General features: G+C 36.0%; 2 protein-coding genes across 4 annotated transcripts in view; both read right to left on the reverse strand.

Moving 5' to 3' along the window:
* The window catches only part of LOC103982982 (uncharacterized), a 2,248-nt gene extending 895 nt beyond the window's left edge, over nucleotides 1-1,353 (reverse strand). The window contains exons 1-4 of the mRNA XM_009400094.3: nucleotides 1,170-1,353; nucleotides 826-975; nucleotides 292-378; nucleotides 83-208 (exon numbers count right to left, since the gene is read on the reverse strand). Of these exons, the coding sequence (XP_009398369.1) occupies nucleotides 83-208; nucleotides 292-378; nucleotides 826-975; nucleotides 1,170-1,272 (466 nt within the window). The 5' untranslated portion in view covers nucleotides 1,273-1,353. The remainder of the gene's footprint in view (nucleotides 1-82; nucleotides 209-291; nucleotides 379-825; nucleotides 976-1,169) is intronic.
* A 724-nt stretch (nucleotides 1,354-2,077) lies between these two features.
* Nucleotides 2,078-7,976, reverse strand: LOC135585052 (serine/threonine-protein kinase Nek2-like). 3 transcript variants are annotated; one of them, XM_065105896.1, is made up of 15 exons: nucleotides 7,854-7,976; nucleotides 7,038-7,175; nucleotides 6,871-6,937; nucleotides 6,664-6,729; nucleotides 5,987-6,033; nucleotides 5,847-5,892; nucleotides 5,645-5,725; nucleotides 5,511-5,553; nucleotides 5,341-5,390; nucleotides 5,178-5,259; nucleotides 5,036-5,085; nucleotides 4,227-4,300; nucleotides 4,067-4,118; nucleotides 3,520-3,960; nucleotides 2,078-2,852 (listed from the first exon to the last, which is right to left on the reverse strand). In XM_065105896.1, the coding sequence occupies exons 2-15, from the start codon at nucleotides 7,121-7,123 to the stop codon at nucleotides 2,271-2,273; spliced, it is 1,767 nt and encodes a 588-aa protein (XP_064961968.1). In that variant the 5' UTR covers nucleotides 7,124-7,175; nucleotides 7,854-7,976; the 3' UTR covers nucleotides 2,078-2,270. The 3 variants fall into 3 exon arrangements, with proteins under 3 accessions (XP_064961968.1, XP_064961970.1, XP_064961969.1); XM_065105898.1 differs by lacking the exon at nucleotides 7,854-7,976 and adding an exon at nucleotides 7,700-7,832; XM_065105897.1 differs by lacking the exon at nucleotides 7,854-7,976 and having other exon boundaries at nucleotides 7,038-7,267.
* Nucleotides 7,977-12,134: the final 4,158 nt, after the last annotated feature.

Raw genomic sequence — 12,134 nt, forward strand, 5'->3', positions numbered from 1 at the left:
CAAGTCTAAACACTCCTATATGATTACAACACAAGCATATCTGCTATTTGTTGACACTGAATTCATGGTTCCCTAGCCTTACAATCTCTGAAACAAGGGAGGTTGGTGAGGTTTAGAAGGTTGCTGAAACCTTCTCTGCACTCGCAGTGATGTCGGAAACTAGATGTTCTTATGCATGTCCCACTTCCACAGAAAGACCACCTGCATGCTATCGACAAGACAAAACAAATTACTACACTTCATTATGGTTAGTGAAGATCAAACCAAGAAGGAAGGTTTATGATAATTTACGATCAAGAAGGGACAGATCAGTAGCTTCAGGAAATGTAGTAGGTGCGTGAACCATGGAATCATTGTAACAAGCATAATCAAATGCACCTGTAAAAAAAGTATGCTTTGAGACTGTTTACATGACATGAGAATTGAGATGCCAAACAAATTAACCACAAGTCATGCACCAGCTATTTGCTATTTGATTCTGCTCATCTCTTCTTAGTTCATCATGCTCTTGCAGACATCTTTTGTTTTACAAACTAGTAATCGTTTTGCTTCTAAGAACCAACACTAACATATCCACTTAGTGCATCATCAACACTACCACCATTTTCTTGGGTTCCATCAATGCAGAATTCTTTTGAGGGAACAATAGGGCCAAATTAAGATCACAGAGTGAAGACAATAGATAAGTTAAGAAGGTGGTATTATCTTCCACATTAGTTGCTGTCACTGATCAAGCTGTCAATCTATTAAGAAAAGAGTGCCAAGTCTGCACTACTTGCCGACTTCTGATAGATAAACCACAACAAGAACACAGCTGAGACTTACATTTTGGGATGACACAGGGAAGGAAGGGCACATGGTCAAGGAACTGAAGCTGAGTCCATCCATGATCACACTTGCACTCAAACCCAAATGTCGAGTTTGCCGATGTCTGGCAGAGTCCCCTTCCACAGTCCACATCATCACACATTCCACCTAAGAACAACAAGCCTATCAGTAAGCTTCGGAGATGAAAGTAATCATGACAATGCAAACACACAACAAAGTAGTCATTTATCATCAAAGGTAGTGTCAAACTAGAACCTATTCAATCAAAGGCTATACAAGGTTACTTCAAAACAGGTCATATGGAGATGTTAAATGAGATCATGAAAGAAAATTTAGTATACCGAGGACAGGAGATGGCACATCTGCTGCAGCTGCTTCTGGGGTCAGTGAGGGAGAGAGAACTTGGATCATAGCCAACAAAATTGCAGCCACAGCCAAACACATATCTTTCTTTCTCTCTCTACACTTGTGTTGTTTCTCTCCTTCAAGTTTTTGATCAGGAAGAAGTGAGGGCTTGGTTGGAGGGTGGTGGATGATGGGAGGTTATAATAGACAGTGGGTAGTTGGACCAAGATTTATGGAAGAGTCAGATTGTGAGAGAAAGTCATATGGAATGAGAAACTTCTTAGAAGCCATCTCTGGTAATGCTCATGGAAGCAGTATTTTGCCATCTAAACTGAATGTCCTCCATATTTTCTTTACCTTAATGCATCATCTTGGACTAATTAATTAAGATAATTAATTGGGCCTCTCTGACATGCATCCTCAGAAACCAAAAACAAGAATATGTTATGTGAATTGAAATGGATTAATTATGATGATGAACTTTAAATTGACATGCTTTCAAGTTTCAAATTTTTTCTTTGGACCTGACTTACAGTTAACAGTAACAGTCTAAATTTTCATCTTTGTTCTGTATATGCTCAATGGCAGTTTATGCGAGAAATAAGCCACTTTTCATGTATCTTTTTAGGCACAAGCACAGAAATAAATACAAATGTCTATCCTTCAAGGCAATTGACCAAAGCTTGAAATTGTGATACATCAAAGAAGTCATTTCATGGGCATCAGAAACTTCAGATATTATTTCCATGTTAAGTGCAGATTGGATAGATGACACCAAAAAGGTAACAGCATAATTTGGTTCAGTGATCAGAATAAGAGATTAACTTGCACATTTAGTACTTACAAGATTCAAAACAAAGAAGATATACATAGACAATAAAGAAGGAATGAGGCCACAGTAACATAAAAAATCAACATAGCCTAGTAATAATATATGTCATACAGAGAAACCACATCTAATTTCAAGATACGTTGGCAGACTTTCAACCTACTGCAGGTTACATAGCTTTAAGATAACAAAGACAACCATCTATAATAAAGTGACAAGCTCACTTTGATTTCTATGAAGTAAGCAGCAACAAAAAGACTTGAATACATCAACACACTGCAGTTTCTTTAAAGCTCTTTGTTAACCATATAGCTGTCTCTCTTGGGGAGACCTTCTCAGGGCCAAATGGCTTCAGCAAAATCCCCAATTCTTCAAACCTCTCCTGTTGTAGCAACTGTGCACTAAATTCAAGCAATCCCTCCAAAGCCTCTGCCCGCTGTTCATATGATGAGGTGTCAAACCTCCGCTGCATTGATTCAGATGAGCCTCGACTTGACACATCTGCGGCTACTGGACTTCGGTCTGAAGAATAGTTCCTATTGTCCCCTTTGGATCGAAAGATTTGAACAGTGCATTTATCTTTGGTGATTGAACAGTCTCCACAATGAGGAATGAGAGAAGAGTCATGATCTGAAGGGAGCTTTTGGATGGTGAACAGTGGGTCTTTAAATGAGGCTAATGGAAATTCTGCTATTCTGTCTATTCGAGGGGAATTCACTGAAATATCGGGGGATTCCATCGGGTTGATAATACCAACTTTGTGTCTATAAGGGGTCTCAGATTTCGATGAAGGAAGAGATGTTCTTCCAGTGTGTTGGCCACTTTTATCTGTTGTAATTCGTGATGGAAGCTGCAATGGGAGTACCAAAAATAGTTCTCAGCAAAAAAAATGTATATATTTCTGATACAAATGACCAATTTTATGCATTCAAGTTACTGAGAAAGTCCTCTTTATCATCTCATTCAAAAATTTCAACTAGCAAATCATTAAACAGACAGATCATGTTAAATCAAACAAACACTCATACAAGTAGCAACCAGAAAAACAAAATCATGCCATATGCTCCCAATGAAATTGGAACCGATGATTCATTATTACCAAAAACATGCACTGAAGATCTTAAGGACCAAATGAAAGTCAAACAATAGTGAATATCAAGTATAAGGATGCACCGTTGATGCCTGAGTGTTAGTGTCCGAAGTATGAAAACAAGCTGTCCGCTTGTGAGAGTAAGGCTGCATATAGACCCTTTCCAGACAGTGATTCGGAGGAGCCCATGCAGTAGGCCATGCTTTTTCTTGTGTGTTTATCATGGCACATAACAGTGAAAATATAACTGCTTTTATCTACATATTGAACCCATATTTTGTAGGTTTTGGAAAACAGTTTAACAATCATGGATGGGCAAATGTGAAACTAACTTTTAGAAGCTAATCCAGATATATGCATGTGAACTAAGAAAAAGGGAATATTCAGATATATTCATCACACTAACATATGGATATTCTAGCCTTACCAGTTCATGATCTCCTCCAGTATGCGATGATTTTGATGGCTCCACTACCTTCCTTGGAGTTGTGAAGGATTTAGGAGTATATCTGGGTGTCTTCACAGTAGGCGAGTGTTTCTCACTATTCGCTTTATACACATCTATATCCCCAACCTGACCTTTTAGTCTTTGGTTTGGATAATTTGGATAAACTTTAATTGTCTGAGTGGAATCAAAAGAGTCATGCTCAGCTACAGGCTTATTCAGTTTCAATATCTTCTCACTGCTGAAAGACCTCCTTTTCTCCATGTCATTGCACATGGAATCATTGCTGGCATCAAGGAATGTAATTTTCTTCAAATGATTGTTTTTAGTTTGCATAATAGGAAGCCTATTCCATGTAGGAGACTTTAAATTGACTTCAAGCACATAAGGCTGAAGGTGTGGGTGCTTGAGCAGTTCAGCAGCCTGTTGGAATATGAGAAATTTACAGACTTAGCAGAAAGAGGGAGTAAATCGGCACAAAAGTAAGCAGTTCTAAGCATATGTATCAAAGATTGGCCAAAATACATACACTCGGTCTATGTTCTGGGTTTTTTCTTAACATACTTTTTATGAGTCCTCGACTGCATGTGATGATAACAAAAATGTATCAGAAAATCAGTCTTCTGAAGCTCATTTGTTTAAATGTTAGGAGTGATGGAAAGTTGGATAATGTAATAAACAAAGCTTACAATGCACCAGAATACGTGCTTGGCAGAGGAGCCACTATGGACTTGTTAATTTTGTTTATCAAACCTTGCATGTCCTGCACAAATAACAAATACAAGTTAATCATTTTAGACAAATTATGAAAAGGACCTAATATCAGTTTCATTGTTGGAATAAAATTAAAGAAACATGTCACTTTCATAGCAAATTTTGAAGTCAATATGCATAGTTGAGGATGTATTGTGATCCTATCACAAAGCTTAATTAGAGATAGCATAGTACAGTTCAATAATGCACATTAATTGAACAGAACCAAAGAAAGAAATCTCAAACAAATACCTGATTTTGCTAAGCAAACATTTATGACAGATTAGCCAACTATTCTGCTCATTATTCATGTATCATTAAGAGTACAAGAGTTGACTATAGTACTAGACTTGGAGTTAATAATATTTCAAAAAATCTGGAGTGTAAGTTGGAACACAATTTTTCACCAATGGATACCTAAAATATATACCATGTTATTATCAGTAACCATGTAAGAAATTTCTATAAAATGGAAATAGATTAATAAAGAATATCTTGAGTCACCATATGTATCATACAGAAGAATTGTGGACCTAACTGCACATAAGCACACATGACACCCATGTAACCTAAAACCTCTGCAATACCAAGTGATGTGAGTTTGCTATACATAAGCAATGTGCATATGTCAAAATAGGCATAGCCTAGTTAGCATCAGAAATGCAACATTTGAAGGCCATTTTTTTGATATAATAATAATGAGAACCAGATATTTCCAAATAAAACAAAATTTGGTACAACTTACAAAGGCTTTGAATGCAGGCTTGAGGGCTGTCATCTCATATATACAGCAGCCTGGATAGTGAAGAAACCGTTAAAGAAATCTTAGATTCTCGAAAGCTGTTAAAAAATTAAAAAATGTCTAGCATAATGAAAAATGACTGTACCAAGGGACCAGATATCAGATTTAGAACCATAGGGTATATCAGCGAGAAGTTCAGGGCACATGTAACTAGGAGTGCCAACAACCTGCATCAAGGACCGATAGTTGTCAGTGAAAATGAAACTAATTGTATCATGAAGATGAAATCAGCTGGATTTGGAACTCACAGAACAAGCTAGATCATCAGAGGTCAAAATTTTAGCAAGACCAAAGTCACCTGCATCATATAAAAATTTCAGATTATTATGTCAGCTAAACAAGCCTTAAGTTTGATTCATTTTAAATTCAATTCAATGTAACAAAATGGTTTCTTTGTGATGAATATAAAAGAACTTACCAAGACGTATGTTTTTCTCTTTTGTAAGAAATATATTTGAACACTAAGAAAGAAAAGTTGAGCACAGTCAGTAGTCAGAAATTTTGAAAATTTTATCCAAAGGGAATATGTGTTAGCAAAATAATTTCACTCACCTTAACATCACGGTGCAGAATATGGTTCATGTGCAAGTAATCAAGTGCCATAAGTAGTTGAACAAGCCACTTACAAAGTTTCTGCTTAAAGATAAATAAAAGAACTTTAGAATATAGATATATATTTTAGAACACACGAGAAGAAATCAACCATTTGTCATTTATGATAAGAAAAGCAAATTCCATTTCTGAAGCAAACAACCTCCTCCGGGAAAAGAGCTCCATTGACCTTCTTTATGACTTCAGCCCTGTAATAGAAAATAAATTAATACAAGCGCTGAGAAGAACTATTGTTAGGAAAGGAAAAAAAAAATCTGGTTCCATGTGAAATGCACAACATACATATCTCCGCCCTCACAATAACCTATCACAATACACACATAGCAACCCTGCAAAAATCACATGAATAACATCATAAGTTGATATATTGCATGGAAATAAATTGATCTCATGCATATGAAATAAAAGTGAAAAGCCAAGCCAAAATAAGCTAGAAAACAGAAACAGAAATAACAAATATTTTGAAGATTCAAGTGCATATTAATTATATAATTATATAATTAATATAATTAGGAATTGGAATGCTTTTGCTTTCAAGTCTACAAATCCAAGTTAAAAAGTTTTACTGCTTTGGTTGCCAGCAAAAATAGGCTGATTTGCTCAATAAAGTGCAAATCTAGTAGGAATGGCATAATTGTAGCACGAATACATATGCTTTTAGATTAGTCAGCATTTATTTGGGATGCAATTGCAGTATTAAAACCATGTGTAATGTACATGGATTATGAATCTATACTACAACAGCTGTTTCACAGTTCAGTCGGAAAAGGTCAAGGCAAATTATAGTCTTACCATCATCGATGTCCGATACTAATGATCATCAACCGAGTATGAAAAGGACATCTAGAAAAAACATGTGTACTATTCTCATAATTGTACATATACATCAGATATAGTTGTAGATATAGCAACAAACACTAGTTCATAACAACTGATCTCACACAAAGGCTTTTCCTAACCTTTTCAACCCAGGAATCTTTGTATTCCACAATGAACGGGTTGTTCACCTTAGAAATAAGCTCCATCTGAGACAAGTATGAATTGTAAACACGCCATTAGCTTGGCTTGAAGCAGTAGTAACAAATGGTGGGCAATACAAAGGCATCACCGAAATTGGCAGATAATTAGCAGATGTAATATTTCAGTAAGCAAGGACAAACACTTACTTCCTGGTGGGCAGACCTGCGGCACCTGTCAGTCTGCCGAGCAAGACGAATCTTCTTCAAGACATACCTGCAACAAACATTGGAGAAGATGAAGCTTAGTATTACTTCTAATAGAGAGAAACACAGAAAAAGGAAAGCAAAAAACATAAAAACTGTGCTTTGCTTACTTCTTCTTCTCAATTTTATGCCTCACAAGAAGAGCTGAACCGAATGATCCTTTACCGATCTGCTCTAGCACCTCGTACTGATCCATGCTTTTATATTGATGCTTCCTCAACTGACCTTCAGCTTATGATTCTGAGTTACTAGAGTACACCGACAACGGAAAAACACAAAAAGGATGAGCGCTGCTCTCAAGAAAAGGAATTGAACATTCATAGCTCTATTACAAAAATGTTCTTCGATGACATAAATAAGTTCCTTTTTTTCAGGCCAAAATTTGATGCAAAGTCAGTGTAATAAAAGCAGAAACCAAAACAAGGAAAACTTTGGATGGGTGAAAGGAAGAGGCAAAATTCTCTGATATGAACAAAGTGCAGCCCGAGATTAAGGTCCAAACTCCAGGTGCAGCTAAACAAGTTAAGCTTTCTAGGCATAAAAACTGGAAATTGCAGAAAAATTCGAAAATCAAGACACAATTTTGTAGCACAGAAGAAAAGGAATGGCAGAAAAGAGAGAACATTCTCCGATACGAATGGAATGCAGCCGGAGATTAAGGTCCATAATCCAAGTACATCAAAAGAAATGGAATATTTTTAGACAAGAATTTGATAAGTTTCCTCTTGCAGGGCAAAGAACGGGCGAAAAATAAGAAGCAAAATCCACCGACACGAACGCAATGCAGCCACAGACGAAGGTCCGAGTTCCAAGTGCCTCAAAAAGACAAGATCTTTAGACAAGAAAACGTGAAATTTTCGGAAAAAATCGAGAATCCAGGTGAATTTTGGCAGCACAAAAGGCGGACGAGGTTTGGAGATGATTACCCGTGCAATTGGTGGCTCCAAGGTACGAGTAGGACACGGACATGGATGGACGCATCCACGAGGCCGCATTTATAGCCTTCTTCTCCGTTCGTGGGGAGATGCTCGAGTACGAAAGGGACGGATTTGGAGAGAAGAAAAAGAAGCTAAACTTCTCGTCAGCTTCCTCCGTCGCTGTCGCAGGGGAGGGGAAGGGAGGGAGGCGGCAATGAGGTTAAAACAAGATAAAGAGCGCATTTGTATTCTTTTGGGTATTCGATGAAAAATATCAATTAATATCTTTTTTAAATGGTAAAAATTCTTTCTCTCTCTCTCTCTCTCTCTCTCTCTCTCTCTCTCTCTCTCTTTGGCCATTTTTCTAAAATTCTCTTTTCGAGATTTTTTTGAAAATATCCTCATTTTCAAAATTGAAAATAATACTCACAATAATCTTTCTTTTTTATTTTCACTCTCTTATAGACTGATCCATGTGGTGAACTGATCTATAACGTAATGTAAAAATATTATAAACATATCAAAAAAAAATATTATAATATTGTACTTTTAATAATATCAAAAATATTATAAACATAATATTTTTATATAATATTTTGAATTTTTTACATATATATTCTTGCAAATTTGTAAATGACATTTTTTCATTTCAATTTTGATCTAACCTATTTGCTTATGTCATTGAAATATGATTGATATTAGTTTGTGTGCTAATTATATACATATAATAACCAAAATATCTCTTTAAAATGCCTAAAACAGTTTTAGCATCTTTATTAATTAAGACTAGAATTTTGACTAATAATCAACTTGTTATGATAGAGGTTAACTACAATGACATATTTTTATAATTAATACTCGATTTCCTTGACCTCACATCATCACGGATTAAGACAAAGCGTTTATCGTATAAGAATGGTCTAATATGGCATCTTGAAATATTCAATATGAATAATTTTAGTTCTAATTATCAGATCACAAAGAAGCAACATTACCCAAATCTTTACAATTTGATATGAGGAAATCTCTATACCGTAAACAGTCATAAAGCATATCATAGATCCACAATTTATTTCACGTCCTATTAAAAGATCAATGTCATTTAGGTAGTTGGATGTGTATTTATTGGATGCATCTCATAATTTTGGAATTTGAACTTGCACCAACCAGATTTGGGGCCCCTCTCGGTAGGATTCTTGAATTTGAATTTGTAGCGAACTAGATTTAGACCTAATCCAAGTAATTGATGCGCAATTACTATGCAATTCGCCAATGGAATAAACAGATCATTTTGCTTGTATTAAAAGAATTGGCAATTAGGTGATTTTCTTCATACATATATTAAAAATATAAATGATTTTTTTCACAACATTTAATGGTCAAATACATATATAAATATATTGGAACAAAATTCGACTCTCGAGGATAAATATATGACGGTGTTGAACTATCATAAGATTATTAGAAATCTTGATGAATTGATGATGGGGACAAGGAAAAGATTTTGACTGATATGAGGACCACATCATGTAATTAATGGACCGACACCACAAAATTACCGGCAACACCAATTTAGATCAGGAAAATGGCGTCAAATCATTAGCATCAACTGTCTTATCCATGTCGTGATCAACATGTTATTCCGTATCCAACGATGTCTTTCGATGATTGATTCGTTGATCTGAACGGTTGTGCCAATTATTAGTATTTACTCGTCTAATCGAGGAATAATATGAACAAACATAAGTTGATCTGTCAATAGTTAATGTATGGAAAAATAATTTAGGTGGACCCCCACACTTATGGGCCCCTCTGATTAGGTAGGTTGTGAGAGACGAACTAACACTGTAACAACAACAACAATAATTATTATTATTATTGATAATAATAATATAGTCATTGTGATTTGTGTTAAGCACGGATCTTGATGCAATGGTAAGATTGCTCCGTGAGATCTTGGTAAGTAAATTATTGCCGGTGGGGAACACGCAGGATCATAATTTCATCAGACACTTTTATCTGCATTGCATTCATTCCTCATGTTCTTCTAGAAATCATAGAGTTTGAGTTGCTGCCGACATCTTTGCGTTACAAAAAAGTAGGAAAAGAAGAAAAAAAGTAAATGTACGATTTCCGATGTCCAACCAGATCTTGAAGGTACAGACACTGCTGCATGGTTCTTGTGTTCTTAGGTGCTGTGCTGCCCGTTGAATCGACTGTTTGGGTTGCAGCAAAAAAGCAACCTTCCCATCTGCCATTCACTATCTTTCAGGATATGCTCCATTAAATCTCAACCTCCGCTGGAGTCGGTGCCATAGATTCATTCATCGCACAGAGCTGCATATTTCTCATCTAGTCAAAGATCCATCCAACCCTATTCCTTTATATAATATTATCGCTGGATGTATTACTATTAACTTGCATTATTACATTAGATATATCGAGGGATATCGCTGAAACTTTGAACCATAATATTATCATTAACAGATACAACTAAATATAGTTCAATACAGTCGGTCATTGTCTGTGCATCACTGGTGGTTTGGGATAGAACACCCTCGATGATGTTTCCCTGAAGCTACTCGGAAAGAGTGTGGCTTCCCCCACAATAAAGAGGACTTGGAAAAAACTCTTCAGGTGATTGATGGATCCGAAGCCATCGTATCATACGTAACTGTTCATGGACTGATGTTGTGTTGCTCATCTTTGTGGTGACTGTTTAGTATTTTTCTAGTTTCTTCTTCCGTGCTCATTATCTACACAAGAAAGTGAGTGATCGCATGGGATCATTCACATGCAATCTGTGTGTTTTCTGAGTGATGATGAAGCTTGGAAGGATCTGAAGCTACGAACGCAATGATCGAAAGATGCTACCTTGGATCAGTGTCATTGTAACAAAATACAAGGCAGGGAGCGTTAAAACGAGGACCGTCTTGTTCATCACATGTCACTACAAAGTTGGTGTGCAGTCCGGATCAAGGTTGCAGTTGTTGTCCATCTTCTCACAGCCGTTCGATGTGGATCAGACGGATAAAACAAGCCATGATACCAGTCCAAGGCTGGTAAACGGAGTTTCCAAGCTGGGGCTTCCCGTACTAGCTCTCCTTGCTGCAGCTGCAGCAGCAGGAGTGTCCTTCTCAGTGTCATCGAGTCCGGATCAGCTGGTTAGTGGTCGATTCTTGTTGTCTCTCTGAAAGTGGGATCTGAGATTGGATTCACCATATCTAGTTTGCTATTGGAGTGTCATATCCAATCTATTGGATCAGATATGTCAAAACCGAATCACCAGCCATAGTTCTTGTAGAAGTAATTCTAGTTTCATGATTGATGAGTAAATATTGAGCTTCACTATTTTAGGTGGATCTATACTTTTTATTTAAATAAATATAATATAATGTATATGTAATATTTCAAAAAAAATTATATGATCAAAGGTACAAATAAATAAAAATATGTAATCATATAAATGAATTAAAATAATCTTTAAAAATAAATAAATAAAAATTTATAATTAAATAAAATCATATAAGAGAATGAGTGAAGAACTAAGAATTAGAGTTTCTATTGTATAATACCAAATAGGATATGAAAAAGAATTACCAAACATCAGTATCACTGACATAGTTTAGAAACTATCCAATAAAATCTCACGCTTGCAAAACTTGTAATGGATTTATAGTTTTGTTCTTTCCCACTGTAAAGGAGAGATGCATAACCAAGACACTTGTTCTTGGGAAAGTGGACGTGGGGTAGTAAGGAGTGTGAGAGACAACCACAAAACTATATCATGATCATGATTTGCTGCTGCTGCTTGTTGTCTCAAATCCATTCCTCCACCTGACAAGCCTTCACTTCAGAAGATAATTAACCTTTGACAAGCTGAGACGGGGAAATGGAACAGGAAAAAGAGGACTCCAACTTTACAAACCTAACAGTGATTTCCAACTCATTCTTTGCATTAGCTTCGTTGTCTCCAAACTTAGACCAGTTAGCTGAGCTTAAACCTTTGTGCTACTGCTTTAACCTGAGAGTTTTCTCTTGACTGTTGCTATGATTCTCATATTTGACATGTAACAGGTCAGATTAAATATATTATCTTACTGATGACCTATATAAACCAGGCAATCATTTGATTAATCAACTAATTAAATAACATAACATAATCCTTAATAAACTAGCAAAGAGTTTCAAGATGCTTCCATGACTATAATTGATTTTGATTATCTAAATTGGAAATCAACTCGAATCCAATCTAATCCTTCTTCGAGCTTATCTCACAGTGAAACTTAT

Source organism: Musa acuminata, chromosome BXJ2-4, assembly GCF_036884655.1.
Source record: "Musa acuminata AAA Group cultivar baxijiao chromosome BXJ2-4, Cavendish_Baxijiao_AAA, whole genome shotgun sequence".
Taxonomy (NCBI): domain Eukaryota; kingdom Viridiplantae; phylum Streptophyta; class Magnoliopsida; order Zingiberales; family Musaceae; genus Musa; species Musa acuminata.

What these genes read in the sequence shown, in the direction of transcription:
- LOC135585052 (XM_065105896.1), bottom strand. Translation starts at nt 7,123, where the DNA reads ATGGATCAGTACGAGGTGCTAGAGCAGATCGGTAAAGGATCATTCGGT. An exon ending in AGCCTGCATTCAAAGCCTTT is followed by an intron (nt 4,301 to 5,035) that starts GTAAGTTGTACC and finishes TTATTTGTGCAG; the next exon opens with GACATGCAAGGTTTGATAAA. An exon ending in CTGGAGGAGATCATGAACTG is followed by an intron (nt 2,853 to 3,519) that starts GTAAGGCTAGAA and finishes CTCCCATTGCAG; the next exon opens with CTTCCATCACGAATTACAAC.